The sequence below is a fragment of the Hypanus sabinus genome, chromosome 7 (assembly GCF_030144855.1).
Source record: "Hypanus sabinus isolate sHypSab1 chromosome 7, sHypSab1.hap1, whole genome shotgun sequence".
In the NCBI taxonomy this organism is placed as follows: domain Eukaryota; kingdom Metazoa; phylum Chordata; class Chondrichthyes; order Myliobatiformes; family Dasyatidae; genus Hypanus; species Hypanus sabinus.
The window spans coordinates 35,528,359-35,552,305 of NC_082712.1; the positions used below are offsets into that span (position 1 = coordinate 35,528,359).

The following is a 23,947-nucleotide window of genomic DNA, read 5'->3' on the forward strand; positions in this document are numbered from 1 at the left end:
AGTAGGGGAGATTTTAACAAGAGGATACGAGTTGAGAGTTAAGGAGCAAAAGCTTAAGGGTAACACGAGGGGGAATTTCTTTACTCTGAGTGAGGTAGCTGTATAGAACGAACTTCCAGTAGAAGTGGTAGAGTCAGGTTCGGTATTGTCATTTAAAGTAAAATTGGATAGGTGTACGGACAAGAAAGGAATGGGGGGTTATTGGCTGAGTGTGGGCCAGTGGGACTAGGTGAGAGTAAGCATTCGGCACGGACTAGAAGGGCCGAGATGGCCTGTTTCCATGCTGTAATTGTTATACAGTTGTATATGGTTATAGGAGACTTTCTTTACTCAGCTCCACAGAAATACACTGAGTGAGAACATCTTTTAATTAGGACCTCTACTAGCATGGAAAGGTAAACACTGTTAACTGTACAGAACAATTTATAATGCAGCAATAAATACGAATTATTTTTTAGATTTCCACATTTCTGATGCAGCTGCTCTGCCATTCTTGTTTTTCCCCAGGTAGTCAGTATGCTTGACAGCCGAGCTCCATATATCTCAAAACAATATGCAATGTTGCTATCCATTGCTTATGCTGTCATTGATAATTATGATTAGCATGGGAGGCAGAACCTTAGTGGTTTGCTCCATAAGGAACTTTTCTAAAGACTTTGATTATATGGCTGTTCTGTGCAAGTTCCTGAGAGCAGAACAAAGCTAACCGACGAAGGGAGCCTGTAATCTCCAGCATGTGTACTGTGCAGTACAAACATGTACTGTAGATATATAAATAAGCTTTACTTGTCACATGGACGTCGAACCATACAGTGAAATGCTGTGTTTGCATCAAATCAAGTCAACGAGGATTGTGCTGGGCAGCCCACAATTGTCACCACACTTCTGGTGGCAACATAGAACGCTTACAACTCACTAACCTTAACTATACATCTTTGGACTGTGGGAGGAAACTGGATCACCTGGAGGAAACCCACATGGTCACAGGGAGACATACAAACCCCTTACAGGCAGCAGCAGGGATCAAGCCTCAATCTTACAGCTGTAAAGTGATTACACTAAGCACTACAGTACTGTACCATCCAATATTGATAGTCAGAAAGTAAGATGATAACTTGGTGGTCCAAGTAGCTTCAAAAGAAAATTTCTATGAGTGCGTGTCAGTCCTTAATCTAATATTTAATGATTGCAACATTGAAAGTAAAGGTACAGGAGCTGTTTGCTACAGAATGCCTGAAATGATAAAAAATGTTTTGGCTCTAAAAATGAAAGGCTGAAACAGTGCTGAAGTCTTTTCCTGACTGCAGCAGGTTCTTAAGCTGAAAATAGAATGTGAGCCAGTATCCATAATAGGCTGCATTTGGTAGAACAGGGTGAGCATATTGCAAGTTAATTATGTAATGGAACAAAATGCAAAATCAATTTACAAGCACTTGAAATAACTCACTTGCACAGATTCCCGACGGGAAAGGAGTCATTTTCTGAGCCTGAAAACAAAAACAAAGTTTGCTGGATGATCAGCTGAACTATATTTACTTTAAAAACCTGACCTAAATGTGACTACGACCAAAGGTAAATGGTCAGTTTTTAAATAATATGTTTGCTAAGAAAGTCTAATGCATCAGGTTGTGCATGAATTGAGATGCACTGATCAGATACCATTATAGCTCCTTTGTATTACACCTGTAGTGTGTCATGAAAAAAACTGATAGCAGAGTCATTAACCATCTCCATAGGTAGTTTAAAGAAATGTATTTTTAGGGTGGTTGATTCATTTTGTTCAAGCCAAAAATTCTGATAACTTGCCACTAATTTGATATACTTCACAATTTTAATGTGAGGCAATTAGTTGACACAACTGCTGAGGTCACAAGTAGAAGGCTGTTTTTGAATTTTTAGTGTGAATTCTGTCTTTATGGACTATAACCACGGGCTGTGTGCTAAATACAGAATAGTGCCCACCACATAGTGACTTTTGCAGACTAAAATTAATTTAGTGTTTTTCTTACTTCCAAGTTACCTTGTCTCAATCATAACATTAATACCTTGGGACAAATTCTACTCAATAGCAGAATTAAAGGGCAACAAAGTAATCACATTTAGTTTAATTAACATTACAATGGCCATCTTGAGTTGTGGATAAAAAAACATTTGCAGCAATGAATTCACTATAAGTGATGTGTTTTGTAGAGAGAATTGTTGGTTAGTTTTACCAAGCCAGATAAGTTAATTTGTAAACACAAGGAAATCTGCAGATGCTGGAAAGTCAAACAACACACAGAAAATGCTGGTGGAACACAGCAGGCTAGGCAGCATCTATAGGGAGAAGCGCTGTCGACGTTTCAGGCTGAGACCCTTCGTCAGGATGTCGACAGCGCTTCTCCCTATAGATGCCTGTTGTGTTCTACCAGCATTTTGTGTGTGTTGTAAGTTAAATTGTGTTGTGTTCTCCTTTACAAATTTCTACATACCCAATTCTCATTAAAGTCAGCCATCTAGCAGACACAGACATAGACAAGACATTCTTCATTCTTACAGGCAGTGTCTTCTAGGGTACAGTCATGGTGAGACTTTGTGAACTCACTTGATGTCTTCACGTGTTGCAAATGAAACAGGTCTGATAGACTGTGTCCATCCTTTGCTCATGGGCTCATAATTCAGTGACTCAACCCACCAGATATTTATTCATCTCAGATAACAGCTAGAACGTGTTGCCATCATTTTGGAGCCTTAAAGTCATTTCAGTGTCTCTACCTAAATGTAGCTTATCTTTAAATGACTACAATTTAAGTTAATTTTAACTTTCAGCAACAAAACAACGTGCTGCATCTTCCCAATTTCAAATGCCTTTTGTTCCTACAGCATACATTGTAAAATATCTAAATGATTAACTGATCCTCACAAATTTCAGGATGATGCAGGTGGAAAGGCAGGATGAGAAGGAATGCACACACTTCATGGTGAGCTGTTGTAAGGTTAGGTGAGCAGCAAATGGGTTATCATGGGAGAAAATGAGAAATTGCTGATTTTAAAAGAAAGGGCAGAAGAACATTATAAACACAAGAGATTCTACAGATGCTGGAAATCCAGGGCACCACACACACACAATGCTGGAGGAATTCAGCAGTTTGGGCAGCAACTATGGGAAGAAATTAATATGGAACATTTCAATCCGAGACTCTTTATGTCAACTGTTTATTCCTTTCCATAGATGCTGTCTGGCCTGCTGAGTTCCTCCAGCACTTTCTGTGTGTTGCAATAGAACGTTGTTTTTTAACTAGTGAAAAAGTGTGGAAGAATGTACCTCTGCTTCGTTAGAAGTTTGCAAAGATTTGGCACGATGTCTAAAACTCCTACGAACTTATATAGATGTGTGGTAGAGAGTATATTGACTGGCTGAATCATAACTTGCTAAAAAATATGAACCCATGAACAGAAAATCCTCCAAAATGTAGTGGATATGACCCAGTCCATCACGGATAAAGCCCTCCCCACTATAGAACATGTCTACACGGAACATTTTCTCAGGAAAGCTGCATCTATCACCAGGGATGCCCACCACCCACGACATGCTCTCTTCTTTCTGCTGCCATCAGGAAGAAGGTACAGGAGCCTCAGGACTTACACCACCAGGTTCAGGAACAGTTATTACCCCTCAACCATCAGGCTCTTGAACCAGAGGGGATAACTTCACTCAACTTCGCTTTCCCATCACTTAACTGTTCCCACAAACTATAGACTCACTTTCAAGGACTCTTCATCTCATGCTCTTGATGGGTATTACTTATGTATTTATTGTTAGTATTTTCTTTCGTATTTGCACAGCTTGTTGTCTTTTGCACAATGGTTGTCTATCCATCCTTTTGAGTGTGATCTTTCATTGATTCTATTATGGTAGTTGGATTGATTGAGTATGTCCGCAAGGAAATGAATCACAGAGTTTTATATGGTGATGTATTTGTACTTTGATAATAAATTTACTCAGAACTTTGAAACAAAGATAGTTAACACATAAGTGGAGCAGGAAATAGAATCATAGAATTGTACAGCACAAGTTAGTTGTAGAGTTGTTGTCCCACCTCTGTGCTGACTTTTGCCTTCTACAGTGGAATGTTGGCTCCAATTTCAAAGGGTTTAGATAATAAAAGTCAAAGATATATTGCAATTGTACAAGGCAGTAGATACACCTCATCTAGAGCACTGTGAGTAGTTTTGGTCCCCATGTTTAAGAAAGGATGTTCCTTCATTAGAGGAGATTCAAAGAATGTTTACTTGGATGATCCCAGAAGTGGAAGGATTGCCCTATGAGGAAAGGTTTAACAGGCTGATACTCATTAGTAAATTGGTTTATTATTGTTGTATGTACAATGAAAACTTTGTTTTGCATGTGTCCCTACACACAATTTCATCACACCAGTACATTGAAGTAGTGCAAGGGAAAACAATAACAAAATGCAGAATAAAGTGTTACAGAGAAAGTGCAGTGAAGGAAAACCATTAGATGTAAGGCCATAACAAGGTAGATTGTGAGGTCATGAGTCTATATTACCATACTAAGGAACAGTTCGATAGTCTTATAACAGTGGCGTTGAAGCTGTCCTTGAGCCTTATGGGACTTGCTTTCAGACCTTTGGATCTTCTGCCCGATGGGAAGAGAGCAAAATGAGGATGTCCGAAATGGACGTGGTCTTTGATTACTCTGGCTGCTTTACTGAGATAGCAGTAAGTGTAGACAGAGACCATGGAGAGGAGGCTGGATTCTGGGAGGTGCTGAGATGTGTCCACGACTCTCTGCACTTTCTTGTGGTCTCAGGCAGAACAGTTGCCATATCAAGTTGTGATGCCTTTGCTAGTGTGTTTTCTATGGAGCATCTATAAAAATTGATAAGGATTAAAGGGGATGTGCCAAATTTCTTAAGTCTCTAGGTGTAAGTGTACTTTCCTGGCCACATCATGGAACATAGAATAATACAGCACAGTACAGGCCCTTCGGCCCACAATGTTGTGCTGACCCTCAAACCCTGCCTCATCTATTTAATTGGAGCAGAATTAGTTATTGATTCACCTCTAGGAGCCCCCTCGACCTCAATGCTGCTGATGTAAACAATAGCATGTGCACCACCCCATAAAGTCAATGATCAGTTCTTTTGTTTTGTTGTCATAACACTATATCACTCGGCTCTCAATCTCCTTCCTATCCTTTGATTCATTGTTATTTTAGATTTTGTTCACTATGGCAGTATCATCTGTAAACTTATGTTGGAGTTTAGAACCTGGAGAGGTGATCTTACTGAAATGTATATTATTCTTGGAGGTCTGGATAAAATAGAAAACAAGAGAGCCTAGAATAAAGGTGGGAAGCAGGAGATTTAAGAAGAATCATATGGGTAAGGTTCTTTGCAGACAATGGCTGATTTCTGGAATGTACTGCCAGAGGAAATAGCAGATATAGTTACTATATTTAAAAAGCATTTGGGTAGACACTTAAATAGACAAGGCATAGGGTCCTAATATAGGCAAATGATATTAGTGTTGATGGATAATGGAAATGATGGACAAAGGACCCATTTCTGAGTCTAGATGATTACTTCCTTTCATGGAAGAGCTCAGACCTTGAGGGCCTGATCTCAGAATAAGCCAAAGCTCAGTTGCTAATACTTTCACTTCTAAATTAGAAATTTTGTGGGTTTCAAATCCCATTACAGATACCTGATAACAGAAATTAGAGATGCCCCATTTCAAACTGGAGATTTTGTAAGGTCCTGTCTGCAAACTCGAGTGGATTCCGCAGTACTATTTTAGAGAAGAGTAGAATGTTGCCTTGACCAATGTTTGCCTCATAATCAATGTTGCACTTTGGAAGTTTAATAAGTGTAGCAATTAGTTGACACAATGGCTGAGGTACTGAGTGGAAGGCTCTGGTGTTGCGTGAATGAAATCACCAGAGAGAGAGTTACTGGTAGGTACAAAGCAGCTTCTTTATTTGACAAAACAAGGTACAGCAGCAGGCTTTCAGTAGAAAGATCTGTTGGCCCAGTGTGGGGCTCAATATTTATTTGCTAAACACAAAGGGCAATCCCTATTTACAAAGTGTATACAATGCTTTCTTTTGAAGCTACATACAAACTTTTCACACCTTCTGATTACACTCATCCCACCGGTGCCAACAGCATCTGGACTGGTATTCAGGAATCCATTGTTCCAAACTGAATCCACAACACATTTATTTGGTATTTCACATGCTTAACGTGAACGACAATCCATATTTACAAAGTATAGATAATGCTGTCTACACCTTCTGGTCTACATCCATCCCACAGGCACCAGCAGTGTCTGGACTAGTATTCTGGTATTCACTGCTTTTAGGAAATGCATTGTCAAAGAACAGAAGGCTGGTGGCTGAAGCCATTTGCTAAGTGTAAATGACCTAAACTCAAAAATTACTCTAACAAGATCTATTTGAAATTTGGTGTGAATTCTATTTTTACAGCCTATAACCATGGACTGTGTGCTAAATACATAATAGTGCACATTGCCTAGTGATTTTTGTAGACCTAAAATTAACTTGCAATGTTTTTCTTACTTCCAAGTTACCTTGTCTCAATCATAGCATTAATATTTCGAGACAAATTCTACTCGACAGCAGATACAAAAAGCAACAGAAGAATTATTTTTAGTTTAATTAATATTACAATGGCCACCATGAATTGTGGATAAACAATGTTTGCAGCAATGAACTTACTATAAGTGATGTGTTTTGTAGAGAGAATTGTTGATTAGGTTTACCAAGCCAGATAAGTTAAATTGTGCTGTGTTCTCCTTTGCCAAGTTCTACATATACAGATCTCATGAAGTCAGTCAACTGGCAGATGCAGGCATATACAAGACATTCTTCATTCATCCAGGTGGTGTCTTCTAGGATCCAGTCATGATAAAATTTTGTGAGCTCACTTGATGTCTTCAGATGAGCTCACTCTGTTGCATATGAAGCAAGTCTAATAGGTTGTGGCCATCCTTTTCTCAAGGACTCTATTGTTCGTAATTCAGTGACTCAATCTACCAAATACTTGTTATTCTCACATAACTGCTAGAATTTGTGGCCACCATTTTTATGTATTGAGATACATTATGGAACATGCCTTTTGATCCTTCAAGCTGTGCCACCCAGCGACCCATCTACAATGGTGATAGAACACTAGTGAACCCTGTAGAATTTTCTCTATTTCTGCACAAATATGACCTAAAATGTGATCAGATCTTCATGTAAGTCCTAAAACTGGATAAAGAGAACATAATTTAAATAAATAACACAAAAATATTACAGTTGTTCATTTATTTATTTATTGTCAAAAATGATCCAATATTACATGTATTTGTCAGGGAAGGTATGTGAACCTCTAGTGTAATGCCTTCTACAATAGCTATTTGGAGTTCCAGTCAATGAGATGGAATTGGAAGTATGGGTTGGAGAGGTGCCCTGTCCTATAAAAAAGGACACACAAAGTCAGTTTACTGACAGAGCCCACTGTTCTCAAGAGAGATCTGTTTATGTGTTTCAATCAAAACAACTTTCAGAGGACCTTAGAAAAAGAATTGAAGAGATGCATGAAGCTGGAAAAGGCTACAAGAGCATTTCTAAAGACCTGAGTGTTCATCAGTCCACAGTCTGAGAAATTGTCTCCTAATGGAAAAAATTCAATATTGTTGCTACTCTCCCTGGAGTGGGCATCCTGTAAAGATCACACCAAGAGCACAATGTGCAATGCTCAAGGAGTTTTAAAAGGAATCCAAGGGTAACAGTAAAGGACCTGCAGAAATCACTAGAACTTGTGGAAGTCTCTATTCATGTGTCCACGATATTAAAAAAAACACTGAACAGAATGGTGTTCATGGAATGACACCATAGAGGAACGCACCGCTCTCCAAAAAAAAAGCTGCTCATCTCAAATTTGCGAAGGACCACCTGGATGTTCCACAATGCTTCTGGGCCAATGTTCTGTGGACAGGTGAGACAAGAGTTGAACTTTTTGGCAGAAATGCACATTGCTATTTTTTGGAGGAAAAAGGGCACTGCACACCAACACCAAACCTCGTCCCAACTGTGAAGCATGGTGGAAGGAGCATCATGCTTTGGGGCTGCTTTGCTGCCTCAGGGCCTGGACAGCTTGCAATCGTTGAGGGAACAATGAATTCAAAACTGTATCAAGACATTTTACAGGAGAATGTCATGGTAGCAGTCCGTCACCTGAAGCTTATTAGAATTTAGATAATGCAACAAGACAATGATCTGAAAAATGAATAAATCAACAGAATGGTTTTAAAAGAAGAAAATTTATGTTTTGGAATGGCCGAGTCAAAGTCCTGACCTTAATCTTATAGAAATGTTGTGGAAGCCCACCAACACCCCAGAGTTGAAACAGTTTTGTAAGGAGGAATTGCCTAAAATTCCTCTAAGTCGATGTGCAGTACTGATTAACAGTTACCGGAAATGTTTGGTGGAAGTTATTGCTGTACAAGGGGGTCACACCAGTTACTGAAAGCAAAGGTTCACATTTTTTCCAACAAATACATATAATATTGGATTATTTTTCTCAATAGATAAGTGAACAAGTATAATGTTTTTGTTATTTATTTAATTAGGTTCTTTTTATCTAGTTTTAGGACTTGCATGAAGATCTGATCATATTTTAGGTCATATTTATGCAGAAATAGACAAAGTACTACAGGGTTCACAGACTTTATAGCACCACTGTATTTAACTCTAACCTAATCACAGACCAACTTACAATGACCAATTAACATACGAACTGGTGGGTTTTTGAACTTGGGTGAAAACCAGAGCACCCTGAAGAAACCTATGCGGTCACAGAGAGAAGGTACAAACTTCTTCCAGGCAGCTTGGTGATGAGCCAGAATCGGGAAAGGTATTATAGGAATACGAGTCTCTCTTTTCTACAATACAGGACAGAGTGAATCACATCCCTTTCATAAGCTAAAATATTATCGATGCAAACCACTCAATAAAATTGCTGGAAAATCCAATTTATCGGTTAGTTATTTGTTCCATTCAAGTACTTGAACATATTTGCACTCTTCATTAGTCCTGCTAAAGGAAAATACCAGCTGTTGTTTATCTTATGTGCTGGTGTTGGCTATCTTGAAGTTGCTGAATGAGCTTCTTCCTTTTTTAAACCATCCATGTGAGCCAGTATTTAGTGAAATAAAATGCTATGTACAGATAAGGACCTGTCGTTACTGAGCCTTTACATTTCTCCTCTTTTATTCTCTCCTATCTACACCCCTGAAAGTAAAGCTTTTTTGACCAATGCAAACAACTAGCATTTCCCTCCCCACCCCCACACTTCAACATTCACCCCTTTTCTCTTAACTTTAGATGGTTCCAAGACAACAAGACAATCAGTCAAATCTAGTACCTTACTCCTGTATTTGTTGTTCATCTGTAACATTTGACAACAAGTATAGATAGTTCAACACATACAAAATATTGGCGGAACTCAGCAAGTCAGTCAGTATCTATGGAAGTGAATAAACAGTCAGGTGGAGACCCTTCATTAGGACTGAAAAGGAATGGGGGGGAAAGCCAAATTAAAAAGATGGGGAGTGGGGGAGGAGGACAAGCTAGAAGGTGATAGGGGAAATGAGAAGCTGTGAGGTGTTAGGTGAAAAGGAGGAGAAGGAATCTGATAGGAGAGAGAGTGGATCATGGGAGAGAGGAAAGGAGGAGGGACACCAGGGGAAGTAAGAGGCCAGAGTGGAGAAATGAAGAATACTATTGGAAAATTGTCTCCAACACCATCACCAGCTTCATCAACTCTGGAGATCTCATATCCACAGCCACTAACTTCATAGTTCTTTGACCTGGCTCTGTTTGTTTCTACCACCTATCCAAGATCCACAAACCTAACTATCTGAGTAGGCCCATTGCATCTGACTCACTGAACTCGTATTTGCCTAGCTTGACTCTGTCTTATCCCCCTTGATCCAGTTCCTTCCTACCTACATCACTACACTTCATGTGCTCGCTATCTCTTTAACAACTTTCAATTCCCTGGTCCTTATCACCTCTTTTTCACCATGGATGTCCAGTTCCTATACATTTCTATTTCCCATCTGGAAGGACTTATAGCTTTCCGATTCTTTCCTGCCAACAGAACAAATTAGTTCCCCTCCACCACCACCCTCCTCCATTTGGCAGAACTGGTCCTTACCCTCAACAATTTCGCTTTCAGCTTCTCCCACTTTCTCCAAACTCAAGGTGTAGCCATGGGCACTAGCTATGCCTGCCTTTTTGTTGGCTATGTGGAAGTGTCCATGTTCCAAGCACTCCCTGGTAATGCTCCCCAATTTTCTACGCTGCATTGATGACTGCATTGACGCTGCTTCATACACTTGTACTAGGCTCATTAATTTCATCAACTTTGCCTCCAACTTCCACCTTATTCTTAAATTCACTTGGTTCATTTCTGATACGGCTCTCCTCTTTCTCAATCTGTTTGTCTCTATCACTGGACACCATCATTGACCTCATAGGAGACTGTCTACCAATATCATTCATAAACCTACCGATTCACACAGCCATCCTGACTATACCTCCACCCACCCTCTATCCTGTAAAAATACCGTTCCCTTTTCTTGGTTCATTTGTTTCCACCATATCTGTTCCTAGGATGAGGCTTTCCCCAGGAGACATAGATGTCCTTCTTCAAAGAACAGGGTTTCCCTTCCACCAGTGATATTGCCCTCACCCACATCTCCTCCATTTCATGGACACTCCAGGTCACCTCATCTTCCTGCCACTTTAACAAGGATAGAGTTCCTCTTGTCCTCATCTACCATCCCATGAACTTCCACATCCAACACATCATTCTCAGCAACTTCCACCATCTTCAATGGGACTCTGCCACCAAACACATTTTAACTTCCACCTACTCTCTGCCTTGCACAGTGATCATTCCCTCTATGCTTCCCTTGTCCATTCATCCCATCTCATTAATGTCCCTCCTGGCACTTCTGCAAGTGGACGAAGTGCTATACCTACCTATTCACCTCCTCTCTCAGCTACATTCTGGCAGCAAAAAGTCCCTCCAGACGAGGCAACACTTCAAATCTGAATCTGCTGAGGTCATCTACTTGTATCTGCCACTCCCAGTGCAGCCTCCCTTGCACTGGTGAGACCGGTCGTAGATTGGGGCACTGCTTTCCCAAACACCTCAGCTCCATCTGCAAGAAGTGCAATTTCCTGGTGGCCAACCATTTTAATTCCTATCCCCTTTCCTGTTCTGATATGTCAGTCCATGGCCTCCTTTTCTGCCATGAAAAGGCCACTCTCAGGCTGGAGGAGAAACATATCATATTCCACATAGGTAGCTCCCAACCTGATATCATGAACATTGATTTCTCCAACTTCTGGTAATGTTTTCCCCTTCCCCTTCCTTCTTCTTCCATTCCGCACTTTGGCCTCTTAGCTTTTCTCCTCACCTGCCTATTACCTCCCCTGGTGGCCCTCCTTCTTCCCCTTCTCCCACGGTACATTCTGCTTTCCTGTCAGATTCCTTTTCCTCCAGCCCTTTGCCTTTTCCACCTATACCCATTCAGCTTCTTGTTTCATCCCCCCCCCCCCCCTCCACTACCTGGCTTCACCTATCACCTTCTAGGTTGTCTTCCTCTTCTCACCTTCTTATCCTGACTTTTTCTCCTTTCCTTTCCAGCCTTGATGAAGGGTCCAGGTCTGAAACGTTGACTGTTTATTCATTATTATAGATGCTACCTGACCTGCTGAGTTCTGCCAGCATTTTGTGCGTGTTCCTCTGGATTTCCAGCATCTGCAGGATCTCTTGTGTTTAGTATTGATAGTTCATTTGACAACAATGTTATCAATACAACAAAGCCATTTGTTTGAACTTTTAGTAAGAATTTCTGGCTTAGGAATCCTAAATGATTTTCAGTTCTATTTCTTGGGTGAATACTTTCATAAGCAAAGGTGATGGCTTGTGGCAATATTAATGTGATCTTCCACACAGCTCTCCACTGATTCAAACCCATTTTGTGGCTGCTTTCCTTATGCTCCAAAATAGATTAAAAATGTGTAACAGAAAGACAACTACTACTTAACTTCATTTAGCATAACATAATGTCCCAAGGTACTTCATTAAATTTCTAATTTTGACACAAAGCTTCATAAAAATATGTTTGGGCACACGGTGAAAAATTAGACTTCAGATACAAGTTTTCAAAGGGAAGAGACAAAATTCTAGAGGTAATAGCCTTGGCATTTCAAAAGGTAATCCTCAGCAAGTGCTTACATTTGGAAAGAATAAAGTGCATAGGAATTAGGTAGTCCATTCAGGGAGGGGACCATGCCAGAACATACAATGGGAAATGAACTTGGCCAGGTGAGAAAACTTTCAATGAGAGAGCATTTTGACAACAGTGATCTTAATATTGTAAATTTAATGACAGATTGGATAAGAATAAGACTGGACATCAGGTAAAGTGCCAAATTGGAATTATAACAATATAAGATGGGCAGTGCGGAGAATAGGTTGGGGACCCCTGTTATTGTTTAAATAACTTGTGGGAGCTCTTTAACAGTTAGCTGGTTAGAATCAAGGCAAGCATGTTCATGTGAAGATGAAAAAAAGGGTGGCAAGGCTCTGGAAATTTGGATGACAGGAAATTTTAAGTTTAGTCAGAAAGATAAAAGGATTTATGTGTAAGGTTTAGAAAGTTAAAATCGGACAATGCTGTAAGAATATAAAGAAAGCAGGAAGGAACTTAAAGTAAGAATCAAGGGGACTGAGAGGGACCAGGACGTATCCTTGACAATGCGTCTTATGCATATATTACAAACTAAGAGAGAAGCTAGGGAAAGGGTATTTCCATTCAAGGACAAAGGATGGAATTTATGCCTGGATCAAAAGGAACTGGGTGAGGTATTTGTCTTCTCCAGATAGACACAAAACAAAGAAAGAACATGAAAGTCATTCAGAGAGAAACATTAACCACCCTCCCCCCCCCCCCCCCCCCCGCTCGCACACGCACAGTTACACTCACACTCGAATGGCTATATCCACCAAGGAGAAGGGCATGGTTGAAGTGAGATCAAGAAGACCTCTGTGTATATTCCAGGGCATGTTTACATGAAGAAAGAGGAGACGTTGTCTCTCTTGATGGACATGAAGGGAGATAAGTCTCCTGACCCTGATGAGATCTTAGGTTACTGAAGTAAGCAAGGAGGACGTTGCTGAACATTGACAGATATCTTTGTATCCTCTTTAAGCACAGGCAAGGTCCCAGCAGTCTGGGGGATAGCCAATGTCTTTTCCTTTGTTCAAGAAGGGCAATTGGGATAATTCAGAAAATTATAGGCCAGTGACCCTTAAACAATAGAAGAGGAATAATTGGAAAATTGAAGGATAGAATTTTCTTGCAATTTGAAAGATGTGGACTTATTAGGGGAAATCAGCGTAGATCTATGCAGAGGAAGTCATGGCTTTAAAATTTGATTAATTTTTTGAGAAGATACAAAGATGATTGGTGAGTAGGGGAGGAAGTTGTCGTGGATTTTAGTAAAGCATTATAGGATCCAAGTGAGCTGATATGTTGATTCACAGATGGTTTGGTCATACAAGGCAGAGGATAGAGGTGGAGAGATGTTATTTTGACTAGATTTCTCTGAACGTTTATTGTTTATAATACATATAAATGATTTTGTCAAAAACATGGTTGGTCTGATTAACGAGATACCAGATGATACAAAAATAGTAGAATTGCAGATAGTGAGTAAGTTTGTCAAAGGATACTGCAGGATCCAGATCAATTGGAAATTTGGGCAGAAAAAATGCAGAAGGAATTTAATGTAAACAAGTGTGAGTTGTTGTACTTAGTAATGTCAAAAGTAAGGGGTAAGACACAGTAAATGGCAGGATGCTTTTAGAAGCATTGAAATAGGGCAGGGTAGTGGGGGTCAAGTCTATAACTCCCAAGTGCAATACAAGTTGATAGGATGGTAAAGAAAGTGTAGCGAATCCTTGCCTGTATAGGTCATGGCATTGTGTATAAAAGTTGGGAAATCATGTTACAGATGTATGAAACTTCAGATTGAAGACCAATCACAACTGAGAAAGAGAGAAAGCAAACAGGTCGGGATAGCAGAGAAGGTGGTTGAAGGCAATGGTGGAATAAAGGGAATGTCAAAAATAGGGTGAATGGACTCCTTATCTGTGTGATGTGTTGCTAATTTTGTGAAGACTGGTTTACATCATATCGATGACCTTCTAGGATGTGCTGAGCTGCCGGAATATACAAATGAAAGGAAAAAAGAGGAAGAAGAACGGAATGTACAAACGACAGGTGCTTATACAAAGACAAAGAAAGAGCAAGTTATCTGAAGTTGGAGAATTCAGCACTGAGTGCTGCAGGCTGCAATGTGCCCGATTAAAATTGAAGTGTTGTTAAGTTGGGCCTCATTGTAACAGTGCAGGAAGCCACGGACAGGCAGGTCAGAGTGGGAGAGGGATGATTAATTAAAATGGCAGACAACCAGAAGCTCAGGCTCACTATTATGGGCTGACTGCGAAGTGATCATCCGATCCGTGTGAACAATGAATGTTGTGTTTAAGACTGGACTGGATTTCAGGATAACAGAATAAGACTGCTAAGAATATTCTGTGCATCTCAGCTTTAACTTACACAGAAATTCCAGGTCACTGTGTTTTCAGATAACATTGTTAAGATGTAATATTTAAGCGAGAGATAGGACAAGAAGACCAAGACATATCCACACTGGATACAAGAAGTAGTAATATGGGCTCAGGAAGAGAAGCAATTAGATTTGATTCTCTGGTTATAACTGTTGGCACATGGTTAAGGCTTTGGGCTAATGATCTGAAGGTTGTTAGTTCGAGCCTCAACTGCGGTAACGTGGGTGTCCTTGACCAAGGCACTTAACCACACACTGCTCCTGCACATTTATAGCCCAGTGGCGACAGTTGATGCAGTATGGACAAGATGGATATATAGGAACATAATGAGATGTGTGCAGGATCACCAAGTTTGTTGAAACTGAGGTGGGAAGAGCATTCTCTTGACATCTACTCTATTAAGCCCCTCTCCCCCTGAATCATTTCTGTCTCAAATACTTCATCTCTCATTGTTCTACATTCCAGAGACTACAGTCTTAATTAACTTACAAACACGAGGAAATCTGCAGATGCTGGAAATTCAAGCAACACACACAAAATGCTGGTTTAACACAGCAGGCCCTGACTCGGTCCGAAATGTCGACAGTGCTTCTCCCTATAGATGCTGCCTGGCCTGCTGTGTTCCACTAGCATTTTGTGTGTGTTGCTTAATTAACTTAGTCTTTTCTTATATTAAAAAAATCTTCATTGCAGGAATCAATCTTGAATCGAGGTTTGTGAAGGGCCAGGATGAATGAGGAGGAGTTATCTTTGTCCCATACACACAGAATGCCATTACTGACTGTAGTAAGAGAGAACTTTCAGTACTCAGACAGAATGGATAGACCTGACTTGTGGTTTGTGTGGACTGAAGGTTTCTTTTCTGGAGAGGTATGAAATCAGCAGATCTGAAGATATTACAGTACCAGAGAAGAAAGCAAGAGAGAGCATTTATCAATGACATGTGGCACAGGGGAAATTGGATGGTCAACTGCTTGATACAGACACGGTTAAGAAAGTAGGAAACATAAGGGACCACAAGTGCCAGAATCTGGAATGATACGCGAAGTGTTGGATGAGCAGGAGGATAATATTCATCCCTTCCTTCCAGCTTTTTATGCTGGAATCTCCCCTCTTTCAGCACAGGTGAAGGGTATTGATCCAAATCAATGATCAACTCCCCCGCATGGGTGTTGGCCACCATTTAGTTCAGGCTCCCTTTGCACTACTACCATCTGACAAGATGTACAGAAACTGTAGGTCTCACAACTCCAGGTTCAGGAAGCCACCAGGCTTCTGAACCAGCTAACTTCATGAACTGAATCTATGACCTACAGACTCACTTTCAAGGGCTCTTTACTACTCTTGTTCCCAGTATTTTTTTTATTTGCATGGTTTGCTGTCTTCTGTCCTGGTTGTTTGTCAGTGTTCAACTGTTTATATATAGTTATTTCATTAAATTTTACTGTATTTTCTTGTGAATGCCTGCAAGAAAATGAATCTTAAGGATCGTACTATATACGGTAATATATAGTATGTAGTTTGATAATGAGTTCACTTTGAAATTTGAACTTAGAAATATGAAATTTCAGTACTTTGAAAAAAATAAGGAGGTGAACTCAGGGTTAAAGGGAAGATCTAGTTAGTTGGGTAAACACATGATCACTTAACTAGACATGGATTCACTCAACCCAACTCTACTGCAATGTATACATAAACAGACCTTCAGTCAGAATGGATGTCCAAGGACATCAGATCACATCTCATAGTCTGTCCTTCAAGTACAGAATGAATTAAGTGGACTTCAACATGGCACTAAAAGTCATATTTGAACCTGTTTCAGAACAGCTCCCCTCAGTCTTTCTCAGTGCTGACCTGTCAATGTCAAAAAGAACAACACAAAATGCTGAAGGAACTCAGCAGGACAGGCAGCATCTATGGAAAAGAGTAAACAGTCGCTGTTTCATCTGAGACCTCATCAGGGTCTCAGTGTCAATGTCCATAGATGGTACCTGTTCTGCTGAGTTCCTCCAGCATTTTGTGTGCGTTGCCTTGGATTTCCTGGATTTGCAGATGTTCTCGTGTTTGTGACCTGTCAATATCAACATGTTTACAAAGTGCAGCATACTTCAGTTCACTGATGTTTTGTTTGCCAGGGCAAAGGATTTTCACAAAGGAAGAAATCCAGCAGCAGGGAAGAGCTCTTCATTTTGTATTTTATTTTTGAGGTCACCTGCAGCACAGAAACAAGCACTTTGTCCCATCATGTCCATGCTAACCACGGTAATAATCCATACCAGTCCACCTTGCCTGCATAGCCTGCTATACCTTGGTGACTCAAAGATAAACATTTTTAAAGATTAACTATATTTGTGACATAGTCATCAAAACATCGAAACATACAGTGAAAGGGTCATTTGCACCAACGACCAACAGTCTGTGGATATGTTGGGGGGCAGCCAGCAAGTGTCACCATGCTTCCAGAGCCAACATAACAGGCCCACAACTTAACAACACCAGCCATTAGGTCCTTGGAATGTGGCAGGAAACCGGAGCAGCCAGAGAAAATGCACACTGAGCATGTATCACATCTTGTCCATTATTGCCCAGGACCCTGAAAGCAGCTATAACACACTTATTCAGTGGTAGTTTTCTATAGTATTATTTTACAGAATATTCAGAGGGGTTAATGGGCTACTTGATTAGCTTATACACCAGTCAAAAATATATTTACACAGCTGGTAGAAAATATTCTGAGGCACTGAGTATATAAATATCATGCGCTGAGGCATACTGAAGTAAAGTTTGCTGTCCTTGGTAGCTCTGGTGGGGTGTTATTACCTTGTCTCAGACGGTATCCAAAATGATTGTAGCATGTTACATTTCCCACATTTGCCTTAGAAGGGAAGGTGCCTTTGTCTGCTTTCGTAAGTGATAATTGAGGGACATTAGCTGATAATCCTTCCTGAAAACAGCTTTGAAAACATTGCTCATTTCCAGCAAACTTACATATTTCTATTGAAATTCAAACAAACACAGGTGAAAGTACACTCAGTGGCCACTTTATTAGGTACACCTGTACACTTGCTCACTAATGCAAATATCTGGTCAGCCAATCATGTGGCAGCAGCTCAGTACATAAAAGCATGCAGACATGGTCAAGAGGTTCGGTTGTTGTTAAGACCAAACATCAGAATGGGGACGGTGTGTGATGTAAGTGACTTTGTGGAATGACTGTTGGTGCCAGATTGTTTGAGCATCTCAGAAACTGCTGATCTCCTGGGATTTTTACGCACAACAGTCTCTAGAGTTTACAGAGGATGGTGCGGAAAACAAAAAAAAAACACCCAATGAGGGGCAGTTCTGTGGGTGAAAATGCCTTATTAACAAGAGAAGTCAGAGGAGAGTGGCCAGACTGGTTCAAGCTGACAAGAAGGCAGCAGTAACTCAAATAACCTCATGGTACAACAGTGGTGTGCAGAAGAGCATCTCTGAATGCACAACACATTAAAACCTTGAAATGAATGAGATCCAACAGCAGAAGACAAAGGACATACATGCAGTAGCCACTTTATTAGCTACAGGAGGTTTCCAATAAAGTGGACACTCTGTGTACTTTTCCACTGAGCTATCTGAACAAACACTCTTGATAATTAAGATTGTGATGCACCATCAATAACTCTCGGAGATGTGAGGCAAGATATAGGCTTTTATTGGCTGGAAGAAAGAACAAGCAGCAAGTGACCATCACACAACATCCTGGAGACTGAGGAAGGGGCTGTGCCTCCAATCGCCTTTATACCGCGGTCCGTGGGAGGAGCCACAGGAGCAGTCAGCAGGAGGGTCGTGTCCAGACAGGTATATGTAGTTCACCACAGATTGTAAAATTACTAAAGCATGATGAGTAATCTTAATATGCTCCTAGTCAGTGTTGGTGAACTTTTTAGAGACTGTGTGCCTAAATTGGTGTTAATCTTCTAAAAAAACATGTCATGTGCTTTGGTTATTTTGAACAGAGATTATCATTGATCAGTGAATTAGGAACAAAAATTATGGACAGTTTTAAGGAGAAAGGATGAATCCTATTGCTTATTTATGTGTATTCATTGTTGTGCTGTTAATAAAAGTGTAACAGAGACAGATTAAAATATATGAAGCATGTTAGATAACCTGTTATTCTCACTTGCCTATTACTTCCCCCGGGTCCCCTCCTCCTTCCCTTTCTTCTACTGTCAACTCTCCATTCTTATCAGATTCTTTCCTCTCTGACCCTTGACATTTCCCACCCACCTGGCTTCACCTATCACCTTCCAGCTAACCTCTTTCCCCTGCACCCACCTTTTTATTCTGGCATCTCCCCTCTCCTCTCAGTCCTGAAGAAGGGTCTCGGCCTGAAATGTGGACTGTTCATTCTTTTCTATAGATGCTGCCTGACCTGCTGAGTTCCTCCAGCATTTTATGTGTGTTGCTGTTCAAAAATTAACGTTTATCTTTATAAATACTATTGAAAATAATGTAATTTTTAAATAGCACCTCATATATAGCATAAGAATTGTGAATGTGAAATTTTAAGTTTTGGGGCATATTCATTAAACATAAAGGAAAGAAAAACAAATACACCTAACATTCAGTGAACCTTTCGTTGCTGCAATGACATTTTATATCCAGCTTACGTTGTTTTGAAAGCTAAACAAATAACGCCAGTTTCCTCAGTAAGTTTGCCTCTGTAATTAGATTTGATTAAGTTCAACACTGCAAACAATTACTCACATGAATATCCATGGTGGTACTAAACTACATGCAGTATGTATTTGCCTTTATTATCACTGAATACCCAGTGTTAATCAGAAACGACAGAAGAAAAAATATAAGCAGACCAAAATCAATGCCAAATGGCTCATTTGTTTACTGTTCAGATACTGATGTGTACTCCAGGTCTGCAAGGATTTCAAAACAATATCTATCATCCAACGCCATGTGTTCTTGCAACCATCTAGCTGGCAGCAAGCTAGCGCAAATCTTTTCCTGTGAAAACATCTCTTGGGCTGCAAAATATCATTCGCTGCTTCATTTGGCAGTAAGGATGATCATTGTGACTCTTTTTATTAAGGGCGATTTTAAAGAATTGAGGGGCCACACTACATGACACGTGCCAACAAAATTTTTGCATGTGCCATCTTGGGCATGTGTGCCGTAGGTTTTCCACCTCTGCTAGCTTGAGGTGAGCTGCATGCACCTTTGAAAATCTACACCCTAAAGTTAACATCTCCTGTAGTTGGTAGTTAGTAGCAATAAATGTTAGAACAATGTGGTCTTCTTCTCTCCTTGTTCTGGAAATGTGAAAATAGCTGCCTGCATAATTCAGCTTTGAATGCAATTTAGCTGGGCAGATCATCAGCTGGCACTTCCTTCTTGTTCGTGCCACCCCTGCTATTTTAATTTTACCACTTGTCAGCACTGTTGATTTAAATATGGGGAAGAAGAGAAAAGAAATTTGACAGCCTTTGCAGTATTTAACATGTCCAGATGAAATATCTATGACAGGGAAACCACATTTTTTTAAATTCAAGTGTTTCCTTAAGTAATCTTAAGGCTTCTGATTTGCTTCCTGAGAGTACAGCATTCTGAGAAATGGTTGCAAGCTAATCATAATTGAGAGTTAAATCATCCATCTCATCAGACCTTTGAAAAGCCAGGGAAAGGGGAGCAGCCGGATTCATTAAATGTACTATTACAACTTCAGTAAGAGAGGATACAAACCAATCAGGTTTATATGATGAACATCCAGGAAGAATGGAGAGCGGAAGAGATTTAGAGTTCTATATATACATCAGTTTGATGCCAGGTTCATAAAATTAAGTTCTGGATTATTGGAATGGCAGAATTGAAATGTTAGATTATAAAGGCATGTTGTTTTTTAACAACTACCGCTGGTTAAAGCACTGTGAGCTCTTCTCAAGCAACTTCCTGTGTTTAATTTGTTTAGGTAAATGCTACTCTTTTTCCATTCAATTAATCTCTGAGAAATTTAAAGCTCTCAGATAGTACAGTAATTTAAAACTATAATCTTATTTAACAATTTTTAATATACTTTGAAGTTTGCTTATCAATCAAGTAACTGTTAAGTATTCACTCCAGGCTGTGCTAATCTGTAGATATTTTTTTTTGGGTAACTCAGCACTTCTGTCACGTTGGTTGTGATTAAGGAAAAGTTAGAGCTAATGTTTCTCGCTGCTTTTGGTGTAGGATTTTGGGCCCATGAAGTTGGAAAGATGATTGGGTTGGATCACCCTCTTGTCCCTGTCCACCATCAGTATGTCATCACGTCAACAATTCCAGAGGTGAAATCACTGAAACATGAGCTTCCTGTTCTCCGTGACCTGGAAGGCTCATACTATCTTCGCCAAGAACGTGATGGTCTACTATTTGGTCCTTATGAAGATAAGGAGAAGATGGTGATACAGGACTCTTGGTTAACAGATGGTGTCCCACCAGGTAAAGGAAGATGTTATAAACTGATGTAATATATCAGTGACATGCTGTAGTGTATACAAACATTGAAGGAGTAAATAATACCTTGATGTTTATATACATTATATGTGAACATTGAAATATGCATTAAATTAAGGTAATAATGTGGGAACAGTTTATTTTCACTGGATAAGGTGAACATATTTATTAAATAATACTATTTAATGATTTTGCTGCTGTTAACCTACAAAGTAGATCTTCTCATTCACCACCCCCCCCCCCCCATGGGTTTGATGTTGGGTTGGGTTAAAAATTGAAAAATGATGTTAGGTTGTCAGAACCGCTTGCAATGGTAAAGGGGTCAGAATATTGGCAAAACTCTTTGTGATCCAGGAGGAACACAAGTATTTCCCTGGTCCTTCAAGGAAGTTTTCAACCTCCCACAGCCTTGATTAGGAACCATTCTAACTACTACCTCAGTTACCCCCTTCATGCACCATACCCCTCAAGATAGTCTACCTCTGTTCAGCCCCCAATAACTGACATACACCCAGCACTGATTGTCAAACCCTACCTTGCCCACCCCAGTCTTATTAATTTAGCTCATTTTGATCAACTCCCTGTTCTCAACTCTTCTGGGAACCCCAACAAATTATCTTGTTCACCCTGCTGATACCTGAATGCCACCTAACCTGCTGGGTATTTCCAAAACTTTGTTTTTTATAATAGTTAGTTTAATTTCCTTTCCTTTAAGGTGGTAAGATGACTCAAATCACTTAAGTGGAACATCCTCATAGTTTGATACTGTCGTGGTTTCTCGTGCCCCACAAATGACCAGGAGACACAGAAGATTCTTCAAGAAGGGTTAAACTTTAATTTGCAAATCAAAGCTGAGACAGTCATTGAGCTAGTCGCTGATTGCCCACCGATCCGTGGACATAGCATGTTTTATAGTAATCTCCTGGTTTAGTTGCATTAGCATATCCAATCGGTCTATAGGTGCGTACCACACGTACATCCGCCACTACTGTTTCTACCCATTGACTTAATCATGTTCTAATCTACATCTCTTAGCTACCTCTCATTAACCCACCATTGTCTTCTACATTCTTAATATTTCATTCTCCTACTAAATTGGGTACATGCATAGCAAATAGCAAACTCAGACTACATAGTTTACATCCCTTAGCTTCCTCTTATTAACACACCATTGTCTTCTACATTCTTAGGATTTCGTGACTTAATCATGTTCTAATCTACATCTCTTAGCTACCTCTCATTAACACACCATTGTCTTCTACATTCCTAAGATTTCATTCTCTAGCAAATAGCAAGTTGCAACTTTTATACTTCAATAATACCAAGCCAAAGCAGGAAATAATATGATAGATAACTGAAAGCCTGGCCAGTGGGTAATTTTAAGGAGAGCATTAAAGGTGAATAGTAGCCAGTGAAATAATCTCTCCATCAGTTCATCAGTATTTACTTGAATAGAGTTAAGTGAAGTACAATACACAGCTGATGTTTACTGTTTAGACATAATCATTGTGTGATTTGGGATGAGGCTGGAATAAGCAGACATAGTTCCTTTTTTCTGGCCTGAATCCAACAACTGTCCTATCCTACCAATAAAAGCCTTGACTAGAACTGGCACTCTCAGACAACTTTGATCTAACTCAGCTCCCACTGTCACTCTAACATGACCTGATTGTTGCTAGCAGCCTTAATTCAAAGCAGTAATTTTGTGAGCTCTAAACTGATTTCTGCCCTCGATAGTGTCCAAATGTAAGCAAGCATTGATAAACAACTTTGGAGATTGAGCACTACAGGGTCCCATCAATATGAGACTCTATAATCTGTATGAAAGCACTGAGTTTTTTTTACCACGTTGCATATCAACCACATCAGAATTAAAATTTTTGTAATTCACATAGCAGATGTGTCATAATCTATAAATACTCAAATGTTCCTGTATGATGATCTATTCCAGGGTTTGGAAAGGAACTTTTTGAATCAGATTTGGATAGAATCATGGATAATGTTGAATGTGCTATGGATATGGTCCCAGTTTTGAAAAAAGCAGACATAATTAACATAATATCAGGACCTATCACATACACACCAGATATACTTCCTATGGCTGGACCACACCAAGGTGTACGGAACTATTGGGTGGCCATTGGATTTGGGTAGGTACCTCATTCTATTTCTATTCAATCATCATCATTAAATTTTTATTCAATCATGATTACCTCTCAACCATCAGGCTCTTGAACCAGAGGGGACAACTTCACTCAACTTTACTCATCCCAACACTGAACTGTTCCCACAATTGGACCTCACTTTCAAAGATTCTTCATCTCATATTCTTGATATTTATTGCTTATTTATTATTATTTTTTCTTTCTTTTTCATATTTGTACACAGTTTGTTGTCTTTTGCACATTGGTGGTTTATCTGACTCCTTGTGTATAGTTTTCATCGGTTCTATTGTTTTTCTTTGTATTTACAGCAATTGCCTGCAAGGAAATAAATCTCAGGTCTGTATATGGTGATTATCTATGAACTTTGAACTTTGATTTTAGACACAGCAGAAAATATCTGCTTCGAAGAAATCATGGCACTTCAAAACCAGTCCCCATTAACCTCCTCTATCCATCAGTATCTAATGACTGAATGTCATCCTGATGTGGAATTGAAATGCAACAGTTCTGATCAGATATGATTCACCATATTTAATGTCAAATCCACTTAGTAAGTACTTGAAACTATTG

The 23,947-nt window shown here is 39.8% G+C and overlaps 1 protein-coding gene across 2 annotated transcripts in view; it reads left to right on the forward strand.

Moving 5' to 3' along the window:
• dmgdh (dimethylglycine dehydrogenase) overlaps positions 1-23,947 on the forward strand; it is a 112,218-nt gene that overhangs the window by 38,776 nt on the left and 49,495 nt on the right. For both annotated transcript variants that reach the window (XR_009513072.1, XM_059974464.1), the window contains exons 6-7: positions 20,949-21,197; positions 23,164-23,362. Coding sequence is in view for 1 of the 2 variants with exons in the window: in XM_059974464.1 (XP_059830447.1) it covers positions 20,949-21,197; positions 23,164-23,362 (448 nt within the window). In the remaining variant the exon portion in view is untranslated. The remainder of the gene's footprint in view (positions 1-20,948; positions 21,198-23,163; positions 23,363-23,947) is intronic.